This window comes from Anomalospiza imberbis, chromosome 15 (assembly GCF_031753505.1).
Source record: "Anomalospiza imberbis isolate Cuckoo-Finch-1a 21T00152 chromosome 15, ASM3175350v1, whole genome shotgun sequence".
NCBI lineage: Eukaryota > Metazoa > Chordata > Aves > Passeriformes > Viduidae > Anomalospiza > Anomalospiza imberbis.
In genome coordinates this window covers 9983439-10006664 of record NC_089695.1, presented here as the reverse complement: position 1 = coordinate 10006664, position 23226 = coordinate 9983439, and the positions used below count along the sequence as shown (strand labels likewise).

The 23226-nt window shown below is 40.7% G+C and overlaps 1 protein-coding gene across 2 annotated transcripts; it reads right to left on the bottom strand.

Annotated features, from left to right (window-relative positions):
* Positions 1–400: 400 nt before the first annotated feature.
* SMAD5 (SMAD family member 5) lies at positions 401–22379 on the bottom strand. 2 transcript variants are annotated; one of them, XM_068205785.1, is made up of 7 exons: positions 22223–22379; positions 12265–12868; positions 10804–11055; positions 9515–9634; positions 8663–8884; positions 6140–6396; positions 401–5220 (listed from the first exon to the last, which is right to left on the bottom strand). In XM_068205785.1, the coding sequence occupies exons 2-7, from the start codon at positions 12665–12667 to the stop codon at positions 5077–5079; spliced, it is 1398 nt and encodes a 465-aa protein (XP_068061886.1). In that variant the 5' UTR covers positions 12668–12868; positions 22223–22379; the 3' UTR covers positions 401–5076. The 2 variants fall into 2 exon arrangements, with proteins under 2 accessions (XP_068061886.1, XP_068061887.1); XM_068205786.1 differs by having other exon boundaries at positions 12265–12786.
* Positions 22380–23226: the final 847 nt, after the last annotated feature.

Here is a 23226-nt window from a genome sequence, read left to right as displayed (position 1 = left end):
TCGTTTCAAAATGTTACAGTTGGCCACAGTGGGAAAAAAAACCCAACCACCCCCAACAGTCATCAGATTGCTGAGGTCTTACAGAAATACTTCAGTTGGTAGTACATAAAATAGTTATATAAGTACTATCAAAATGATACCATTTTGGCTGGCTGCATTCTACAAGAAAAAAGAACTCTTTAAAATGAAGTTATGAAATAATTTAAGTCTCTGCTTCTGAGAGCACAGCAGCTGTTACATTACCAAAAGCTACAGAAAAGTATTTTTAAAATGACAGGATCACCTTTATGTGAGGAGGAATATGGACATGGAGAGGCATCAGCAGCAAGTTACATATGATAAATTAACCCTTGTAAACAAATACTTGAGACACTGAGTTAAAGGAAATCAGAAGAATCTGTGGGTTTTTGTTTTGTTTATTGAAATATGAGCAGCAGTATGCAAAAAATATCTTAAAAAACATAACATAGCAAAACCTAGTAATTTTAAAATTAACAAAATAAAAAGATGTTTAGAGTTAAATGAAAAAACCTCATTGCTAGAACTGTGTTTTCTACAATGTAAACAAAAGCATAAAGGTTATGCTTGCAACAAACACAGAAGCAGATTTATGGAGCAGCACAAGAAAGCAACATTATATTGTAATCTGATGGTTTGGTCTATTGATTTGAATTCAGAATGGGAAACCCTCCTTAACAGAAACTTCACAACCCCAGAAGAAAGTTTGTCACATGTTTGTCATTTGAAGCAAAACATTTAAAAATGGTTTGGGTTTGGTTTTGATTTTTGTTTGGTTTTTTGCCTTTCCAGAAACCATCACCAGCAACACTGAGCAAGTAAAACAATATCCTGTAAAAGTTACTATTTCACACTAGTGAGGAAGCCTGACACATTTTAATGTCCTCTAGAGTTATACTGCAAGAATACAAGTTAATCTTAGACCCAAGAATTGACAACTTTCACATTGTAATACTGTGGGGGAAAAAAAATCATTGCTTCAAGCAAAACTAAAAGAATTCCAACATTTTAAACAATTCTATCCTGAATCATAACACCTGGGCTGTTTCATCATTCTTCTGCCTGCTGGGCTGTGCTGTCAGATTTGTCTCTCACTGGTCAGTTGTGCTAGAAAGTTTTATTTTGGTCCTGTAGGATATATAACCCAGTGTCAGCCCTTCATGCCTAATGCAGTTAGTAAGTGTGATACCCAAGGCACTGCCTGACTGCCAGCTAGGCCTAGGTGTGTAAGGAGCAACAGCCAAGCTGCTGTCTTATCTCAGGGACTATAAAAGCACTACCAGGAAAGCCTCCAGGATAAATAAGCCTGCTCCAGGCTCTCTGCTGGTATTGCCAAAGCTGTCAATCAGTGCTGGGGCTGGTGCAAAGCAGAAAGATGCCCAGAAGAAAATACACTACAAGAGCCAAATCAGTTTTTACTGAGGAGTAACATTCAGTCTAAGCTGGGCTACACTGGAAAGGCTCCATCTGCCACTACCACACCACGGACTCAGTCAATCTCCTCATCCCTCTCTCTAGGTCAAGGGGTGATTTCTGCACAATGTGCTGTACCAGGAGCAGCACTCCCTGCTCTCGTGACACTTTACACATTGTTGGCACCAAACAACTTGCTATCCAATCTATCCATGCACCCATATCTGAATTTTTTTATCAGCAGAACAGATGAACAAAACAGGATTAGCAACACCATGAACCAGTAGCACACAAAATCTGCTAACCAGAAAGCTCCCAAAAAGCCCTACCAGGAAGGAACAGATGAGTAGAACGCAGACAAATCTGACTGGGTTTGCTCCTGCAAGCCTGCCCTGCCAAAACCAGCAGTCACAAGGATATCCCAGCACTGCAGCTATTACAGTTCCAGAATACATACACAACAGAAAAATGCCAGAGCACTTCAGCACTTAATGACAGCATCAGAAGTGGGTTAACTGGGTATTATTGCAGAAATTATGGTTCAGTGCATGGGTAGCCAATCTAACCACAATACTAGCACTAAACACCAGCTCTGGCTCACAACACCCACTGCAGCACCCATTCTTGAGTCATTCAGTTGGCCACATATAAGCATACAAGTGAAGAGAGATGAAGCCAGGTGAAAAACATTTTGGATAAAGTAAAATCTTGTACCTACAACTGCAATCTTTCCTTAATTCAATGTGCCATGTTGTTTATTATATAAGCTAGTTAAGAAATATAATATTCTGTAGTGTTAAATATACATATTCAGCAACTTGACAAATGTCAGGCCCCAAAAAGAAAATAGGAGGAGGATCCTGTGGCCAACTGACTTGGCATCTTATTCAATCAAAAGAACTGTCTGTGGGTTGCAGCTCCAAAGAATGAAAGGGAAGAAACCAAAGCTAAGTGGCAAATAATGTTACTCCCCTTCTCCTGAAGATGTACTCATCTATTTTCAAACATACTTGAGAAACTGTTTAAAAAAACAAAACACAAAAAACCAAAACAGTAATACAGAAATTCCTGTACAAGAGAATATTAGGGTTCTGCAGAAGTGTTACAGTTTATTCCTTTAAGGCAATTCATAAAAAACATTTTAATGACACGTAAACAATTTTAATCCTCTAAGATAATTTGTTACTTAGGTACCATACAATGCACAATTTCCACATTTGAGAAGAAACTGTCATTCAACAGAAGACACAAGAACTTGTTTAAAAATAATTTTCTCAGGACTGCAGTAATTAACTGCAACACATCTTTTAATAAGTATTTGCATATTAGTTTTCAGCCTCTCCCCCAAACATTGAACCCTTTTCTGAAGAGGTGTTCAGGAAAGAGAAAAAGCAAGGTGAATTTAGAAAATATAACAGGGTCTTTCTGCATGCAAAATTTTGTATATAGTTCACTTCTAATTCTCTTAACATGTTTCTTTCAGCCTCTTTTTTATGATATAAAGGACGGAAATATGCATATGTTATGAAATTGATTTTAGTGTTCAGTACAGTGTTTAAATTCTCCACTTTGCCAAATGCAAACATCATTAAGTTCAACCAAGCCAAGTGCAAGGTCCCAGCTGGGTCTCAGCAATCCCAGACATACCTACAGGTTGGGCAGAGAAGTGACTGAGAGCAGACCTGCAGAAAACAACTTGGGGGTGATGGCTGATGAAAAGCTCACCATGAACAGGCACTGAGCACTCACAGCCCAGAAGACCAGCAGAATCCTGGGATGCATCCCTAGGAATGGGGGCAGCAGGGTGAGGGAGGGCACTGCCCCCGCTGCTCTGCTCTTGTGAGAGCCCACCTGCAGTGCTGAGCACAGCTCTGGAGCCCCCAGCATAAGGACATGGAACTGCCGGAGCAAGTCACGAGGTCACAGTTCTGGTAAGAGGACTGGAGCACCTCCCCTGCAAAGAGGCTGAAAAAGTTGGGGCTCTTCAGCCCAGAGAAGGCAGGCTAAGTGGAGACCTCATGGGAACCTTCCAGGATCTGAAGGGGCTACAGGGAAGCTGGAGAGGGAGTCTTTGTCTGGAACTGTAGTGACAGGACAAGGAGTAACAGGTCCATATTGAAAGAGGGCAAATTTAGCTTAGACATGCAGAAGAAATTCTTTACTGTGAGGGTGGTAAGGCACTGGCACAGGCTGCCCAGAGAGGCTGTGGATGCCCCAACCCCGGTAGTGTTCAAAGCCAGGATGGAGAAGGGTTGGAGCAACCTGGTCTGGTGGGAGGTGTCCCGGCCCATGGAAACTGGGGTTGGCACTGGGAGATCTTTAAGGTCCCTTCCAACCCTTAACATTCTGTGATTCTTTAGATGTGAGAGAGAAATTCCATTGTCATATTAACACAGTCCTTCAATCCCATAACGATGCCAACCACAGCTACAAGTCTTCTGATTGAAGCCTTGCCATCAGGGACAGGATCAAGAGCACTGTTTCATGCAGGCTACAAAGAAGTGATTGCTTTTGGTCATTACCAAGAGGTCTGAATTAAATTACATGATATGGAAGTAAAAGCTTCTGCATTCAGTTACTCATTTGCTAAGCCACTCACAGTCTTCAAAGAGACTCAAACTCATATCTGAAAGTGAATTAAATACAGTGTAATCACTAATACTGCATAATGTCTACTGAGAGACTAAAAAGGCCTAACACAGATCAATTCCAGACAGGTAAAATAAACAGCTAGAACACCAAAAAGAAAACAAAAAACTTATTCCTTCCAAAAAGTAGTAAGCACTGCCATTTACAAATAGTAGTGTTTATGTTAAAATAGAGAAAGGTACCTAAAAAGAAATAGCCTTGGCAACCAAATCCAAACGGCATGAGTGTAAATCAAAGCAAAACAAGAATCACTACTCCAGAACCGTGCAGGATGTTTACCTTGGATCAATTACTACTTTAAATGGTGGTTAAAAGAGATATTACAAAACCAAAGTGGGAAAAGGATAAGAACTGCTATTCTGCATTAATATACAATGTGTTTATGACAGCATTTTCCAATAGAAAATACAAGTGTTTTTACACCACTCCAATATTTGTAAAAAGTATATTTCATGTGTACATTAAAAAAAAATCACATTGTTCAATCTGAGGCAAACTAGCCATAATAAAGTCTAATTTTGCTTATGACAGATGTCAACTTTAAGATGTTAAAACACTAAGCTAAAAATACAGCTTGCAAGCTGGAGCTGCACATGTTCAAACAGTTTCATTAAAACACATTAAAAAATCCCAAATTATGATATGTATTTATTTTCTGAAGTCAGTCTTCATTAATTCTTGTCCCTACAGGACAAAAAGGTTTTCCAGTTAAGACATTTGTCTGTTTAAGTTTTAAGGGGAAGAAGGGGAAAAGTGTTCTGAATTTTTCAATAGACTATTTTTTCCCTTAGGGCTCAACTGTCACTTAAGCATCACAAGAACAATTTGAAATGTAAAACTGATTAGCTATACACAATGGAATTGGTCACAAAGGGATCTAAAAAAAAAAGTTAAATCATAAGATCCATTCTCCATATAGCTCACAGTATCCACTGGAAGTTTCTCTAGAATTAGAATAAGTTCACTAAAAATAAGGCTGAAGATGGAATTTCAGCACTATGAAACAGATGAGATGGGATTAAGAGGAGAACCCATTTGTGTAAGTACTTTATCCAGCCACTGGAGGGGCCCATGAAGATGAATTTCTATCCAGCACGGGGTGCTCGTGACATCCTGTCGGTGATATTCAGCTCCCCAGCCCTAGAAAATGAACAAAATGGTACTGATCAGTTTGAGGACATGCTTGTCTTTTAAAAGAACTACTAACAAGAAACAGGAAATGATGATCTCAAGATACTTATCTGAAGGTAATTCACAATCTAGTCACTGATCTAAAGGAACAAACCCGAGGCTGGGAAGGAGCAGGAGGGAAGCTGCACCTGGAAGCCTGAATCAAGTCTTGCATGCTACAGCCTCCTGTGGAGCTCACTGCTGCCTTGAGGATGAGTCCTGGCCATGGCCACATCTCTCTTTGCTTTCAACCTCCTGCTCCCTCTCCTCCACACTCTCCAACTGAGCAGTATTTGTCATAACTGACAAAACCAAGGAGACATCTTTTGGACAAGATGCAAACAAAACACCTGGAAAGCCAAAGTTTGGACTCCACACTAAACCTGAGACAGACAACATCTTGATTAAATAATGCTCAGGAAACGCTCCTGTGAGAATAACAGCACAACTTGACTTCAGAAACTTAAATCATGTCTTTTTTCCATAACCAGGGATTTTTTTAAACTAATAATCAATTTGAAGAAGCTGAAAATTTTCTTCAATAATTATGCTCCTTTCTACTCAGATTCTTTTAGTGGACTTGTTATTCACTTTACTACTTGAAATTCAGGCAATGTACTTAAATCTCCTTTAACAAAATTACAGCAACCATAATGAATAAATTCCTGTCCTGAATACTAGAGTAACTGAATACACAGCCAACATTCAATACAGAATCTGCGCTTTTCCCTTCTTGCATTGATTTCCTTCTCCCTCAGTTAATCACTTTAAATATACTTATAATTGAAAAGAACCACATCGTGCCAGAACAGCTTTACTATAGTACTAATGGAATTACTGCTAAATACCCAAATCCACAATAAACTTAAATATTCTCAGAATAATTTACCTTTACAAAACTCATTCGAATGGTGCACATTTTGGTGAGCTCATATACTGCTTCAAATCCATGATTGACAGACTGAGCTAAAAGCTGAGCAAACTCCTGATTGTTAAAAATTTTCAGACTGCATCCACTGGGAATCTTGCATACAGTTGTTGGATGAAAACCATGGTGGTAGTTGCAGTTCCTGCTCTGTACAAATATGCTGCTATCACTTAAACACTCGGCATAGACTTCTCCACCAACATAGTAGAGATGAACTCCTTGAAAACAAAGATAAGAACATTTCAAATTACTTTGTTGTCTCTGATTGTGAGATAGTTATCATAAGCTCTATTTTATTGGGAGGAAAAAGGTAAATTTCTGCCTGAGGGGGTTTTCAGAAAAGCTTCTGCTTGCACTGCAACACAGTCTCATTTCAACACATCAGGTTCATGATACACCAGCCACTAGATGTCCTCCTCTGACCAATTACAGAATAGAATGAAAAAATTACTGCCACATTTCAACTGTTATTTCAAGCTATTTTTCTAGAGAATTTATGTGGATTTTAAAATAACTCCAGTTTTATACACCTGGCAGCTTCTGCCTATGCCAAGTAGAAGAGAAATAGATGTGTCTTGGGAGAAGGGTCAGTGATGGACATGAATGAGAAAGAATATCCACAGTCTGCTGATTTTCAGTGCATTTTATCAAGCCGAAGGACAGAAAGTCCAACTAGTTGCTCCACTTAATTACCATCAGGGTTTACAAACCTTAACATCAACAAAGCCCCCACATTTATCACATCTGTCTGAATTCAACTATGCACGTGTTTTGAAGTACATACAACATTATTACTGGCTAAAAATTAATATACAAAAGCTGCCCATCCCTTCAGCACCCAAACGCAGGTGCTCCCTGCTGCTCCGCTGAAACACCTGCCTTCCCTCCCCTACCCCAGTTTTACATGGTTGGGATCTGGCTCTGTTTAAGTCGTCCCTGCAATACCCTGAGAGCCCACCATGGACCATCCCGTGATGTGCCACAGGAGGCTGCAGCAAGTCAACAGATGCAAGTTAATCTCTCAGACAGCAGCCACTGTTGTGAACTTTGCTAGACCCACTTGGGACTAAGGTAGGATGCAGGTTACAGAGGAACTGTTGGCTTCAACAACTACAAGCAGCTGTCAGAGAATCTGGGCAAGACTGCATTTTCACACCCCTATTCATTTAAAAAGGCAGTGACCACTACTTGCCAGCTACAGTAAAAAACCTTAGCACATAGGATTGGGTGGTTCTAAGGAGGCAAAACCTCAAGACCTTTCAAGCAAAAGCCATAAATAAACAGTATTTTATCTCTAAACAACCTTAATTGTTGTCAGAACAGTTACCATAAAGCAAAGTTTAAGTTCAGTAATTACTATTAGAGATGCAGACATTTTAAAGCTCATCACTATTCTACAATACGATGATGGGTCCTGGTTACACTTTTGACCTTAGGCAGATGCACAAGATTTCCTGCCAATACCACTAAAAGGGGTGAGACAAAATAAAAGAGCCTGACAAACCACCCACGCCCCACAAATCTCTTGTTCCCATTTATAATACTATTTTATTTATAAATTTTTTTGGACAACTGCTTTGCAGAGCCAAGTGTCCCACAGACACAAACAGAACTTCTACTCTCCAAATTATCTGCAAAATTTTGTCATATTTATAGTAGTTTCCAACTAAAAGAATGCTATGGGACAGGATGAATTTTCATCAATCAAAACTCAAGACCAACTTTACCAAATGCTAGGTGCTAAAAAGGCTTCTAAACATGTGCAAGAGAAACAGGGTTCTCTTCTCAGGACTGAGTTAATCATAAAAAAATATATTCAGAAAAAGTGTCCTACAACTTAAAATAATCCAGGCAACACTCCGTCAAAGATGAAAACTGTGCATCTCTATGTACTATCAGCCAAGACAGTACAGGAAAACTAGAAGATCTTGCAAAACCTGCTGTCTCCAGGAATCCCTCCCACACACATCCACGCCCCATGGATTCACTCAGACAAATGAGCCCTTGCAGTTTTGCATTAGCACTTCAAAGTCCTCCTGCCAACTCACCAAGATATTTGAACATACTGTAGACAGAAGGTAATACCCTCCAACAACAAAACAAAAAAAATCTGACATACTGCAAAGGTGTATGCACAATTTAAGAAGTAGATATAATGTGGAGTATCATGGCATATTCTGTAATGTTTCTTGGTGCTGAAACACAGACTACTACATTTAGCCTAACAAGCAAGCCTCAATGGCAATCTATTTTGGTAAGGAAGGGGTAATATTTAGTCGTTTTAATTAGTGACAAAGAAAAATGCATGAAATTCCTGACTAATTAGAATCAAACCATGCCTAACTAAGTTGTTTTCTGTTACTGGAGAGGTAGATAAGGTATCATATCTCAGATCACCTCTAGCATTCTCATCTGAGAATTATCACTGCTGCAGTATAGAGAAATAAAACCAAGGATTTGGTTCATAAGACAACTCAGTTTTACCTTTGCCAATGTGCCGTCGAGTGTTCTCGATTGTTGAGTTGCGATTGACATTGGAGAGCAAACCTAAGCAGAACCTGTTCTTGTTATTGGAGGGATCTGTAAACCCATCTACTAAGACACTTGTGGAAGATGCATGGAAAGCCTCCCCAACACGGTTATTTAACTCATAATACACAATGGAGCACCAGTGCTTGGGTTCTTCATAGGCAACGGGCTGAACATCTGAAAAGCAAATGGAAGCAACAGTTTAGGTAAGAGTTAAAACACTAAAGCCACAACTGTCAAGCAGACCTTTCAAAACACCAACAGCTAAGTAAAATCTGAGTAAACAGTTATGATGGGCAAGAAGTGTCTCGATTATAACCTTAAAGATTTTTACCTTCATGCATTTTAGCTGGCCTGTTGATTTTACTGTTTTTTCCAATTTTAAGCCTGATATTAAACAAAAACAACCTTACACAAACAAAAAAGACTGTGTGATAGCAGGTAAAACATAACTTTTCTGCTCACTTTTAAAAAATCGGTTATAACTGGTATTTTGGGACCCAATTTTCAGAGCCTTTGTGCAAATGTTATTACAGCAACAGACAAAGGTAGCAGAAAAGATATAAAAAAAGTTCAACTCACTGGAAGCCACATTTTGCACCTGAGGCTTTGAAAGAAAAAGATGAAAAAAAAAAAAGCAAGGTAAGTTTTATTTCTCAATTTTGTCTCTTACAGTCCCAGTTTGCCTAGGAGGACCGCTTCCACCTACCAACAACATTTACTTGCTATTTGAAGTTATTCATTCAGTTTGGTCATGAGATGCAAGACACCAAACTATGTAATTTTACACCAGACTACATAACTTACCTCTGGTAGATATATTTGGCATGATCTGAGGGATCATAGTATTGCTTGTGTCCATAGACTGTGAATTATCCTGTCCCATTTGTTCATCAGGGGGCATATATGCAGGAGGTGGAGTATCAGCTACAAACACGAAAAAAACCAAGAATAAATTTCAACAATTTGGAGTATTTATTTATACATTCTACAGTTGTAAACACACAAAAATATTCCCCAACACGATGTTGAAAATTTGGCCTCATTTTCAAAGAAATCTGAACACAGACAGCTGTCTTTAGAGTAAACTCCTTCAGTAGCTGAAATTTTACCTATGGAACCAATAACAAGATTGGAAATTTGAAAAAAAAAATAAGAGATGCACTTTTTTCTTTCTGCCCTTTTTTTCTTCAATACCTGCACTCCTGCATTTGGGCTTGAGGACTCTGCTTCCCCCTTTTTGTCACACAAACATGAGCTTTCTTGCCTACCCTCTTCTCAGTGTTCAAAACCAAAGCAGCAGAAGAAATAACTATTTGCTTAGTATAACAAAGGCCTAGAAGAGTTTGGGGGTTTTTGCTGCTCCTGCAGGCTGAGATAATTACAGAAGTGTGGATCTGTTTTCTTCCATGAGCACAGCACCCAGTGTGGTAACACCCCACTGTGCCCCATAAATGCATCCACCCCAGTGATCCCAGTACTTGGCCAACACAGATACCCACTGACTGGGACACTTCTGGGGAACTGAGCAACCAGACTACAAAAATTAGGCCACTGAGCTAATGGAAAAATAAAATCCTTACTCTACTGAATTCCTGGCTTTATAAACCACACCAATAATCAGAATCAATAAAACTTCTTTCCTTTGTCCCTATCAATTGTTTTTTCTGTGTTTTACTGCTAAGTTAAACAAAAGCAGTTTAATCCAATCTGTTCACAAAAAAATGTTATTTTTCCAGTTAAACACCATATTTTAACTGTTTTTATTCAGTGAAAGACATTAATAAACTTCCTGTTCAGCATCCTGCATTTGCTTTCTTTTCATTGCTATTTCTTCTTCTGAAGTATGGATTAGTCATTCTGTAGTGAAGCTGTGCAAAAAAACTCACTAGTATTACATCCATGACAAAAAACAGTTGGAAAAATAAAACTGCAACAATTAACTCCAACCAGTGACAAAACTAGGAAGAAATTTCCATGAAATGCAAAAGAAAAAGCCGTTTATGGCAAACATCACGAATTCCTGAGGTCATGGGTCACAACAACATGTGACATTTCAGTGACTTTTATGAAATTGCCATTCAGGCTGTACTCACCTGGCAGCTGAAAGGGACTGGATGGCCCCGAGCTGGCTGGGGAGCTCGGGTAAGTGCTGCTGGCTGGAGAAGGGGGGTAGGGGCTGTTGGGCGAGATGGAGAATGGAGTGCTGTTGGGCTGCTGGAAGGAGTCCGGAAACGTCGCGTTGTGTGGCATGTGGGGCTCGTTGTGGCTGAGGTTCCTGAACTGAACTAGCAGACTGTGCTGGGGGTTGAATTCACTATGTCTAGGCACTAACACTGGAGGTAGAACTGCAAAAAACAAACAAATCCCAGATACATTTAGATTAAAACTTGAGATATAAGGTAAGAGATACAAATGATGTGCTATTCTGCTAATCATGATAATTTCAACTCTAGCTGGGGTGGAAAGAAGAGCAGGGGATGAACCTAGCATGCCTTTACCCCATCCTCTCCTTCATTTTTTATATGCTCCTTAATGGAAGATTCAAACTTTACTCTTGCAAGAATCACAAAAACACACACATATTTCTCACAACCCAAAGATGACCTTTTTTAAAAAAAAAATAAACCAAACCAGGCTACAGGTGGCACATACTGAAATACCGATGCAGAAATGCAAAATTTATATCTGTGAACGTTAGCAAATCAGAGAAAATGGGAACAGTCTCTTTACTACAGTCAAACTATATAGTTATGTACTGTCCTTTCCACTGAAGAGAAACAAAATCTGAACTGCCATATATTTTAACTTCAGGACAGCAGAGTCAGAATTCTAGTGCAGCAGCAGTGCATTTGAGCACTACAGTCAATGCAGTAGAGTTACAACCACTTTGGGAAGCAAGGGAAGCAACTTCTCACCACACTGTCCAGAGCAACATTCTTCATCTCTCCCACTGCAATTCCAGTCCTCCTCACCTTTCCCACAGCACATTTTAACAGCAGGCTCCTTACCTGACACACACCTTCTTCTAACTGATCACATCTCCTAGTTTTATTAATCTCTGCTGTCTCCTAACTGAAAGTCATGTGGGGAACTCTACCATCCTAGAATTTTATTAGTTATATTTTTCATCTCCTCAGTTCATGTCACACATTGATTAAATAGCAAGGCCCTGAAAGGCAGCCACCAACCTCCTTGCAAGGACTGAGATTTTGAAACAAGTTTCTCAAAGAAACTGAACCTGAAAGAACACATCACTGCTTTCTATTTCATGACAAAGCAGAACTTTGCTACTAACTTTAAGGGCAGCAGGCTTAAGAAGTCTGTGGGGAAAAAGGTGATTAATCCCCAAGAAAACAGCTCGGACCATTAGTACAGAATGGACCACACACCTCTCCAAAACCCCACCAGTAATGTACACTTCGAACATTCCTCTCCCAAACTGCCTCATACACCACTTTCAATTGGTTGTACAGTACCAGAGGAGGATGGAGTGAATAGTTAAGTGGTTACCAAAGATTCAGTTCAGTTTTTAGGACAACAACTTTCAAACATACCTGGGCTCTCCACCCTCTTGTAGTGGTAAGGATTGATGCAGACTTCCTTTTGTTTGGATCCAAAAGGAAATTCACAAATATCCAAAGGCTTCAGCTCGTGATGGCTCTGTAGATCCGGCCAGCGCCACACACGACAGTAGATCACGTGGGGAAGGCCTTTTCTGTGAGAAACCTGCAGCCGTCCATCTAGAGAGCGGGGGATAGTAACGCACTTGCTGGGCTGCCCTGGACTGCTCAAGGCTTTCTCCAGTTCTTCCATAGCACCCTTTTTCTTTTTCAGCTTTTTTACCAAAGCATCAACAGCTTTTTCTGCCCATTTTTCCTCTTCATCTCCTTGTTTCCAGCCCAACAGACGCTTTACAGCTGGGCTAGTAAAGGAGAACAAACTGGCCATTGACGTCATTTGACACAAGTCTTCAAAAAGTTTGTCGGGTTTAGTCTGTTGTGTTTTTTTTTTTTCCTCCAAATAAATGTCAGTGAACACCCAAAGCAGTTATTGCAACTGATGAGTCGTATTATTTCCTGAAGGACAAGAAATTAACATAGAGATGTCAGTGATGAAGCCTTCACATCAAAAATGACGACTGATTCCTCCAGTTTAGTTCTAGTAAAAAGATAATTTAACAAGGAATTAGCAAACAAGTAAAGGCTGCAGTAAAACAAAAAGACAGATATGAAAAGACTTCCTGTTTCAACCCTAGCATTGCACCTGATTTTGCTTGAAAACAAAATCCCAGAAATACTATGACCCCACTCCAAAAAAGGGATCAGTCCCCAAAGCTTGCCCTACTGATTAGTGGGAAAAGGGACCATCAAGGGATGATGGTCACTAGGGACAGCACAGTTCCATTAACACTCCTTAAACTGATTACTTTCTCTCAGAAGATAGGCTTGAGGAACATGCTTTAAAACTAATAATATATCCCTGTCACGGTGCTGCATTAGAAGACTAAACTTGCTATGAAGAAACAGGGAAGAGGCAGGGTGGAACCACCAGTACCAAGGCCAGTACTGCACAGAAATACTCAGCTTCCCAAATGGATCTTTATTTCCAAAAAGGAAAAAAATCCTAAAGCATCTGCTTTTTCTTGAGCTATAATTGGTTACCCCATGTTTTTGAGAGTATTAAAAGAAATTAGGAAGAAACTGTAGATGAAGAAAACAAAGCACAATTAAAAGAAAGCACAAACCAAACATTCTTCAGGCACCCAGAGAGGTGGTCAACCTTTTTTTAGCTGTAGCTAATTTTATGCTGCACTTCCTTATATCTTTTAAGAAGAGTATTTGAAGAGCTGGATATTTTTAGCCTTGGCAGAAAAAAAAAATTGTTTTCTCCTCCCCAGAAAAAAAGAAGGGGGAAAAAAGACATGGTGGAGTAAGCATTAGAAATGTGACCTTTACTACAAAGTGCCTCGGAAGAGAAGAGCAGAACAACTGGCTCATGAATGGTGTTTTACCACTCACCAGCCCTAATGCAAATCCTCCCCCCAGCAATTTAAGGAGTACCGATGACAAGAGGAAATGATGTGCTGTGGCAACGAACTGATAAGAACTTGTAAAATCCCTTGTGAATACTAAATAAGCAAGTATAGACAATGAGCAGCTGGCAAAAAGCAAGAGCAGAGCTAAGAGAAAGGATGTCAATAACAAAAGATGCTTCCTCTCTTGCTACAGAGACTGCCAAACAACATTGTCTCTCCACTTCTGATAAACCAGGGTGAATTAGAACACCTACCCCAGCCTGAGACACCAAATCTGCACATAAGAGAAAAAGGGGGTGGTGGGGGGAGCAAAATGTTAAATATCTCTGTGCTGGTTCACTTAGATCGCTACCTTTAATCAAGAAGATCTTTTTTCCTCCCATCTTTGATAAACTAAAAGTAATCTGATAAGGCTTTTTAAGTGTCTGGGTACATTTACAGGCTCACTCAGGCACTTGGATAGATCCTTCTCTATAACAAAACCATGTACTAAGCACCAGCAGCCAAAGCTACAGCAAACATCCCTAGGCAAGGCATTTATGTCCCAAGTGTAACCATCCCATATTTTCTATTATGGAGTTAGAGGGTGAGGAAAGCAGAGAACAAACCCAAGGACATGTGGTGTTCCTTTACAGGAAAAAAATCCATTTATTTCATGCAGTAGCTTAATCCCATTAGTACTTCTTTGATTATTCAACTTTTTTTCAGTAATATGGAAAAAAAATTGGAAAAGCAAATCAAACAGAAAAACTATTTGAAGGTCTTTCTTCCTAGAGCTCTCATAAAAAAACAAATGGAGAAAAAAAGAGAATAAAAGTCTCTCACTATTTCAGCAACTCCCTAGAAGAAGGTATTGAGCAAAAACTAAAGGAAAAAACTCAAATAATTACATAACACCTGTTTTCTTCAGAAATATCACCATGTCTGCATTTTCAGACTAATTTAGTTCCCTCAGACTATTACACATGAGAATCTTTGCACCCTTCAAAGTAACAGGAAATACATACAGGGAAATAAACTTGGCCAGGAACTCAGACTGATTTTTTTCTTTTTCTGAGGATAAAAGTTTACTGTTTCAAAAAGTAAAAGCTGTTTATAGTTGCAACTAACTTACTTTCAAGCCTTGCATACATTCAATAGCTGCAAGATCAGCAACTGCTCACACCCCTAGAAAAGGAAATGAACCCACCTAGAATCTCAGACCAGAAGACAATTAAAATGTTCTATTTTTGCTTTCAGCTATGCTTTCAAAGAATCTTAAGCATCATCAAGGCAGAAGATACACTGGAAATTCTTCTAGTTAAGTTGAGCTCAAAGGAGATCTTAACAAACATCCCCTGATCTATCCCATTACACGAGTCCCATCTGTATTAAGAAACCAAATTTAAAAATCTACAATTCTATGCTCTATGATCATGTAAAATTTTATTTTGTTTTTCATTATTTTGAACATAATGGATCAACTAGGAAAGATATTTTATTTGTTTTATTTGATTTCAACATCATTTTCCCACAAGTACACCCATGGAATAAACAAGCTCACTAAAAGGAAAGGAAGTGGGAACAGTTCTACTAAGATGATACTTGCAGTAATTAGTATTTGTAGGGCAAGTGGCAAGGGAATTATGATAAATGACTGTCCTACAAACTATCACTTTAGAAACAATCTGCTCGCAGTAAGTAACATAATTAACTCTAAAAACTTTACATTTGAGGACCCATCAACAAAAGCAAAGCCTGGTAAAACAAGTATTTTCAGAAACATCAGAACAGATTTGGTCAAAACTGCTTCATTTTTTTTCAAAAAAAGTTTCCAGATGCATGCTTTAACCACTGAAAAATGAGACTGTTGAAGTCCTCAATACCTACAGTGTAACTCCATACTGGCCACTCATGAGGATTTCAAGACTCTTCAGTAGAAGTGTATTTGAACCTGTTCAAGAAAATCAAGGGCAAGAAAGAAAATGCAACAAAATACTAATAGGGTTTGAGAAGTAAAAAACGACACTGAATTTATCCCATTGCACACCTGCCTGAAGTTCATTTTGGATGGCAAAACAGTGAAGGCTTACAGCTTTTGCCTTTCTTAAGAAAACAAGGCAGAATTAAAAAGGTTCATGAATCATGAGCTGGCTTCATGAGCTATTTAAGGCCACAAAGCCGTAGGTTCAGGTATTTATGCAGAAACCAAACATTTCCATGTAGAAACTGCCACTCACGTAGGGTTTTTAGATTTCTGAATGTGTGGCATAAACCACATTTAGAACATTTACTTGCATTTGCTGTAATTTCAGCATCTAATTTGTGAAAGGTTTCTAAGTAATCCTGACATCTGCCAGGAACAGCTTCCCTAGATCATCTGTGCTTACAGTCAATTTCTTCTGAAGCTTAAAAGCAAAGTTATGAGCTGTGATTGCAGTACCACAGAGCATCACTGAGCTCTGAATAGAGAAACAAATGCCTTAAAGAGACACATTTTCATTCAGTGGTGCACAAATTACTCCTATTGCTGCACCTCTAGATACAGCTGGTAACAACTTTCATGGGGAAAAAGCTTGCTTAAATTTCCTTAAGAGGCAGAGGGTCTATTAGGCATTACCTCCTTTTATTAAATAACTTTTCAGCTGAACTATAAGAGAACATCAACTGAAAACCACACTATTACATTAAGAAAAAAGCTACAAACACTCTTTAAGGAGCAAGGGGGGTAATGAAATACATAGAGCAGCATGAGGGAGCTTTTAAAGGGCAAGTATAAAAGGAAGTAATCATTGTATCAAAATTAGACTTTGGGGCATGCATTATTTATACGTTAAAAGTTCTTGTTAATGACCACAGCAAATGGAAGAAAACTAGTTGGGTGAACAGGTCCATTGTTTGAACTCCCTCCTTAATACTTCATCCAGCCAGACAGATATAAACAAAGCTGGCCAACAACAGAACTTATATTTCATTTATGCAGATGGGAGAACTCTACCACCTTCCATCTGCCATCACAAATACTGAGCAACTTGACTTCCCTTTAGCAGTTCTCGTGAAATCTTCTTAGCCTACTCCATTAAACTGGCAAGTTCTGTAGGTTCACTTGATGTCATACCAAGGAATCTCCTTCTGGCTAAAAGGACCTGAGCAAGAGTCACTGCAGAACAGAAAATGTAACATTACATATGGTGTACCTATTTTCATGAGATGCATTTTGTATGTAACGTGTTCTCCCATTGATTCCAAACTAATTTCCCACCTGCAAAATCGAGGTCTGAAGTACTATCAACCAAGCAAACCATCATCCCAAGCAGCAGGACAATGAATGATGCTTTCACAAGCACACCAACAAAATGGGTAAAACCATTTTAAAATGGATAAAACCAATGACCCTCATCCCCACCTACAACCAGTACTAAGGCTGTGTTCAAATGTACAAGGACTATTCTCTTGCCATTAATTTACTTGTTTGCAAATTCAGAAAGCCTCCTGTAGCATCATACCCAATCTGAAACAAGGAACTTCACTGCTGATGATTAGAAGCTGTTTTGAGACTCAACTTCATACAATAAACAAAGCACCACTTATAACCAGCAGCACAACTGGGAGTTCATTAGAGCTGCTGCAGATCTGCAGTTAAAGCTCTTGTGCTTAACTTTATTGCCTCTCAAACTCAGAAATGCTCAAGTATTTTGACTCCATACACACACTAACATACATATTCATACAGAAAGCTCAGGTATATTATAGTGTGCTATGCTATATACACAGATCAATACTTTCTTTAAAACTACAACCTCACACTTCATTTCACTTGGTGTTATTAAAATCCTTCTTTCCTTATAAATTTCCTGACAGGAACTGTGCAGGATTGTGCTTGGGTTTTATTCTCATTTTCCCAAGCTTACGTTGTAGCCGAGCACACAGTCCCATGCAATGGCACATAGTAGAGTCTTTTCTTGAAAACAAACACAGGAGAAATGTTAGCATACACATCAAGCATAGAACAAATCCTAAGATGACACTGTGGTTAAAAAAACTTGTTCAATGAACTTGAAGGGCCTGCATCCTTCAAACCACTGCCACAGCCTCTCCACAGAAAAGATTTCTCTTCAATTACCCTGCGCAACATCTCAGCCACAAGGAATACCACCAATGAAAAAACTTCTTTTGCCTATTATCCTCGTAAGTTTAAGTAAAAGATGAAAGAGATTTTATAAATTATATCACAAAGGAACTTGTGGTATTTTCATGAGAAGGGGCATCCAGCTGACCAAAATCTATGGTAAGTGCTTTTACCCTAGCACTAGATTTCTTGTTTCAAACACGCCTTGTAAGGCAATATAATCTAACTGATAATATATGTAAACAAGAAGAGAAAAGAACTGTCTGGTATCTTCAAAACTTTTACTAACCGTGACTGCCCTGCAAACAGAAAAATCTACTGACAATTGCTGACAGGGCTTTCTCACACAATACTTTTGCTTTTAATTTCCACATCTGTACACCATCTAACACAGCATAAAAAATTGCCGAAGCATTTAGCTCTGTCAGCTGAGAAGTATTTAACCAGCACTCTCTTATAAAAAACCTAACAAACTCTGAGGCCAAGCACAAGCAGCAAGTAAAGCAATGTACATGGAAGATATAACTCAGATAGCAAAGTGTTGCTTCTGTTTCTTCTTAAAGTTTTCTAAAAACGATTGTAAAAAAATAATACAACTGATAATGATTAATACCACAAAAGAGGTCTGGGCAAAGAGATCACTAAGAGAGTTCCAATGCATTTCCAAAGCACCCTCACTTCCATCTGATGTCAATAAAAGCTCAGAAAAATTATAATCAAGGAACAGTTTTGAATTTGTTCTGCATCATGGCAAGACTTAACTCTGATACAGGGGAAAGGAGAGGGAGGGAGAAAACACCAAACTTGCTATGCCTAAAATGTTCCATTCCTTAAAGCATCCACACTTACAACAAAAAAAAAATCCAATGCTCCCATGGCCCTGGTGTATGCAGCTGGTCTAATTACTGAGCAATTAGCTTTTGTAGAAATTGTCAAAACTATAATTTCCATCTTAGAACCAAAACCTGTCTTCCTTAAGTGTTTCATCAGAACTGCCCATTTTCTCACTTTTCTATTTCAGCTAACTGGCACTTTCCAGCAGAAGCATTATGCTGGAAAATGCCATCATCAACAGTAGACAGCTCTGAAACTGCCTCATGTTTTTAAGGTTATTTAAGATCTACTCTAACCAAAGCAGATAACTACAACTTAGAATCCATGTCTTAATTAAAATTCCAGAGAAAAGCACTGCTACATTTCACTAAACATGGAAACAAAGGCCTATGCCTCCATTGGTACGTTGGACATGGACAAGCAAGTGGGTGATTAGGAATGACGTCAGTACTACACTTGGAGACAAAAATGGGAAAATAAAGGGCATCTTGTTAACTTTTTAGCATACTTTAGGGTTTGTGAAAAGTACAAGCTGGACAAAGCCTTCTGAAATTGTAGACAGCAATGTGCAAGACTTTCACTAAAGTCCAAGATTCTATATACTATGAGTTGGCAACAAAAAGTATAACCTGGAAAATGGGACAGCCAAAAAGCTTTAAAAGAAAACGAAAAATAAAGATGTATATGTGTCTGTGTGTTTGTATACACTTCACTCCAACTGAATTGCATTAAGCCTGTGACAAGTTTACAAAAGCTACAGGATTGGAGGGAACACTGACAATAGTAATTCAGCAAGTTTTTTTTTCCCCTTGCACAGAATGAATGAATGGCAAAGTATTCTAAATTTGTCAGTTTGTGACATCCACTGACCCAGAATTCAGAGACACTACTTCATAGTTGGTGTATCAGTAGCAGAACTCTGACAAAGATCCTCTGTCAAGGATGACAGTGCTGGCAGGCTCAACCTTGGTGGTAGGTCAGTGGGGATACGGACTTGGCAGGCAGCGTCCTGCACCTTGCCAACCCACGCTGGTCAAGCGCGCCCTAGTGCCAGCCAAACTTTTCTACGTGGTCACAGGAACACGGCTAAAAAGGCTTCCAGAAAACAGTGCAGGAACTTGCACTGTGACTAATGATAATGGCAAAAGTGTTAAATTACTGCTCAACTTGCTTTTAATGAGCTGTTTATCGTTAGCCATGAAGATATCTCAAGTGCACTCAGCTCACACAAGAACAAATCTCATTTTGAACACAAGCTCCTTACCTGTTATTAAAAAAAAAATCAGTAAAGATTTTTAAAGAAACATTGACAGATTAAAACAAAATTCATTCCACCAAATCTAAGAGAGACATTTGAAGAAACTTGTACTTTAATTAAAGAAACCAAACAAACATGAATATAACCAGCAAGGCCTTAAGGGGAAGGAAGGGAAGACACAGGGACTTGCACAGAACTGCCACAGGAGTATTTCTGCAGGTATGTAATTCAGCCAAGAGCAATAAAAGAGTTCCTAGCACTTTCCTTAGACATCTATAAAGAAAATAGAGGACAGTTTTCTGCAATTAAATATGTCCTCCAAAGCATTAAAGATCACAACAAAATTTACAAAGAACATTCAAATAAGCCCAAAAAGTTCCTTAACTGAGCATGAGTACTCCATCTTGGGAGACATTTTTTTCCAGCTCAAATAATATTCTGTGATCATAAAAACTCTGCACAGATCACCCACTCCAGGTGCAAGATTAAAAATCTGACTTCCTGAAAAGTACAAAATACTACAGGGTCAACAATTACAGTTGTTTCTTCAAGTTCCATTAGAGGTTAAAACTACAAACCTCAAAAAAACCCAAAAAAACCACCCACCACAGCTGTGCACAGCAGCACACCCTGTTGTGATCTTTTGTCATCAATATAAAGAAATGCAGAGGAAGCCTCTCTTCCTTCTTTTCTATTTGTCAGCCCCATCATGACTGTCCATCTGGGCTTCCACCAGGAAAGTCCTCTTCAGAAAAAGAGAGAATTCCTATCTCAAATGTATGTCATCCACATTTGAAAGGAAAAGAAAGGTTTGAAAAAGGTAGGTATCCCAGTAAGCACATGGTTTGTTGGGGTTTTACTTTGCAGAAATAAGTGGCATTAGTCACTTAGCAGCAATTTCAAGGCCAAGTGAACAAAATTTTAATATCAGAGGTAAGAGTAAACCACTATCAAACGGCAGGGATTAAGACATTAAATCCAACACAGACAGGGCACTCTCAAAAGTTACAACACACTAATTATGAAACATCTTCAATTAAGTTATTTGCTGCTTCTATTAACTTCCACTACCACTAGCTGCCAACTTCATAAAGCACTACAGGTTTTGATGAGCACAGGCACATGCCTGCAAGTGTTTGCACCTTTTTCTTTACTCCAGTCAAACTGTGATTCCTCAGAATACCAGGAAGATATTCTGTGCAGAACTTCTGTAACTGACACACGCAATGAACTATGCTCATTTCAGTTTTCGTTATTTTAAAGCCACCCATGGAAGGCTAATTATCTGAAATTAACGAAGGAATGAAAACAGCATGAGATTCCATCTAAACCCATCAAATACTGACAATCTAATTTCCCATGACAGACAAAACTTTGCTGATGCAAATTCTGACAGTTATTCCTTGGAGGTTTTGTTAAAGCAGCAAGTCCAAGTGATTCACTGCATGGAATTTCTAAATCCCTACCTATTCTACCATGAGATTCAACAACTATTACCGAACCTATTCAATAATACATCGAACACTACTGCTGAATCAGTTCTTCCCTATCTCATTTTTCTGCGAAATAGCACTCAATTACCTTAAGGTCACATTAGAAACCCCACAACTGGAACAAAGCACAGATCATTTGATTTCCAGTCTTGTGCTTTTAACCGCAAGAGCATATTTCCTCTATTAAATTTACAACCCGCAGAAGACAAAAATTGCCCTTCTAAATCACCGAAGCTGTGCATCTGTTGTCAGGCAGCTGTCAGGGCTGGACGCACCGAGAAAGGCCAAGCTGGATGAGTGCGTGTTTGGGAGAGTTGTGTGTGTGCGAGCCCGCACATCGCCTCCCGCCTCTTCACCAGCGGCTGCAAGCGTGTTTGTTGCTCTCCCCTCGCTCGGTCAGGCCTGACTCCAGTTAAGAGAGTCCTCGGCTTACAAAAGAAACCCGAAAAACCCGAAAAATCACAAACAACAAAAAACAAGAGACAACCCTCTCGAGCCTCCGCCGAGCACTGCGATGTCCGCTCCTGTACCGGCACCACGCGTGTCCGAGCAGCCCCGCGGGCGGCCCCGCGCTCTCCCCTCCCTCCCGGGGCTGCTCCTTCCCCTCCAGGCCGCTCCCCGTCCCCTCCCGCCCCGCCGGGACCCCCGTGTCACCGCGGGCCCGCTCGAGGCCTCGGCCCCGTCTCCCCCCGCACCCCCACCGCCGCCCGGAACCCGACTCGCAGCGCCGCGACCCCGCGGCCCGTAACCCGCCCCCCACAACCACCCCACCGCCCCGACCCACCCGGCGCGGAGCAGGCGGCCTCCCCGGGGCGGGTGTCCGTGAGGCGCCGGCTGGGCCGCGGCCGCCGCTGCTGCTGCAGCGAAACTTTGCCGGGGAAGGCGGCGGGACGGGAGCGGCGGCGGCGGCGGGGCCGGCGGGGCCAGCGCCGGGACCCGGATGTGCGCGAGGGGCGGGGCCGCGCGCGCGCCACGGCGGCGGCGGGAGGAAGCGGGAAAAGGGCCGGGCCCGGCCCGGGTGCCGTGTGGGAAGGGGCCCCGTGGGGAACCGGCCGCCTCTGCGAAGGGCAGCGAAATAAATGCAAATAATGAGTTAGTAAATAAGCGTGCGGCGTTCGGTGACCAGAAAGTAGCGTACCGCATAGCGGAGCAATAGCAGAGGCCCCGAAGGTGCCGCTGCGATGGCGGGCGCTGCTGGGGCCGAGGGCCCGCGCTCTCCCGCAGTACCGTGTGCTGCTGCCCTGCAGCGGCCGGCAGCGGCCCTGGGCACGGCGGCGCTTCTCACACAGTCACAGGCTCACTTGGGCTGGAAAAGAGCTGGACATCACTGAGCCCAGCCTCTGACTAACACCACCGGGTCAGCCAGACCGCGGCACTGAGGGACAGGTTCAGTCTTTTCCTGAAACACTTCCAGGAACAGCGACTCAGCCACCTCCCTGGGCAGCCCCTCCCAATGTCTGAGCACCGTTTCTGCGAAGAAATTCCTCCTGATGGCCAACCTGAACCTCCCCTGGTGTAGCTTATGGCTGTGTCCTCTTGTCTTGTCACTTACTGCCCAGGAGCAGAGCCCGACTCCTACCTGGCTACAACCTCCTTGCCAGGAGTTGTAGGGAGTGGGATGGCTCCCCCGAGCCTCATCTCTTGTGGGACTGGCTTTACCCACAACGTCTTGGGGCACTTGAGGTCCTTCGGGAGGCTGCGTCTTTGAGCAAATTACTAAAATAACAAGTAAAGCTTCAAGAAAATGTGTCAGCTGTGTTAAGGATGGCGCTAGAAAGGATTGCACAG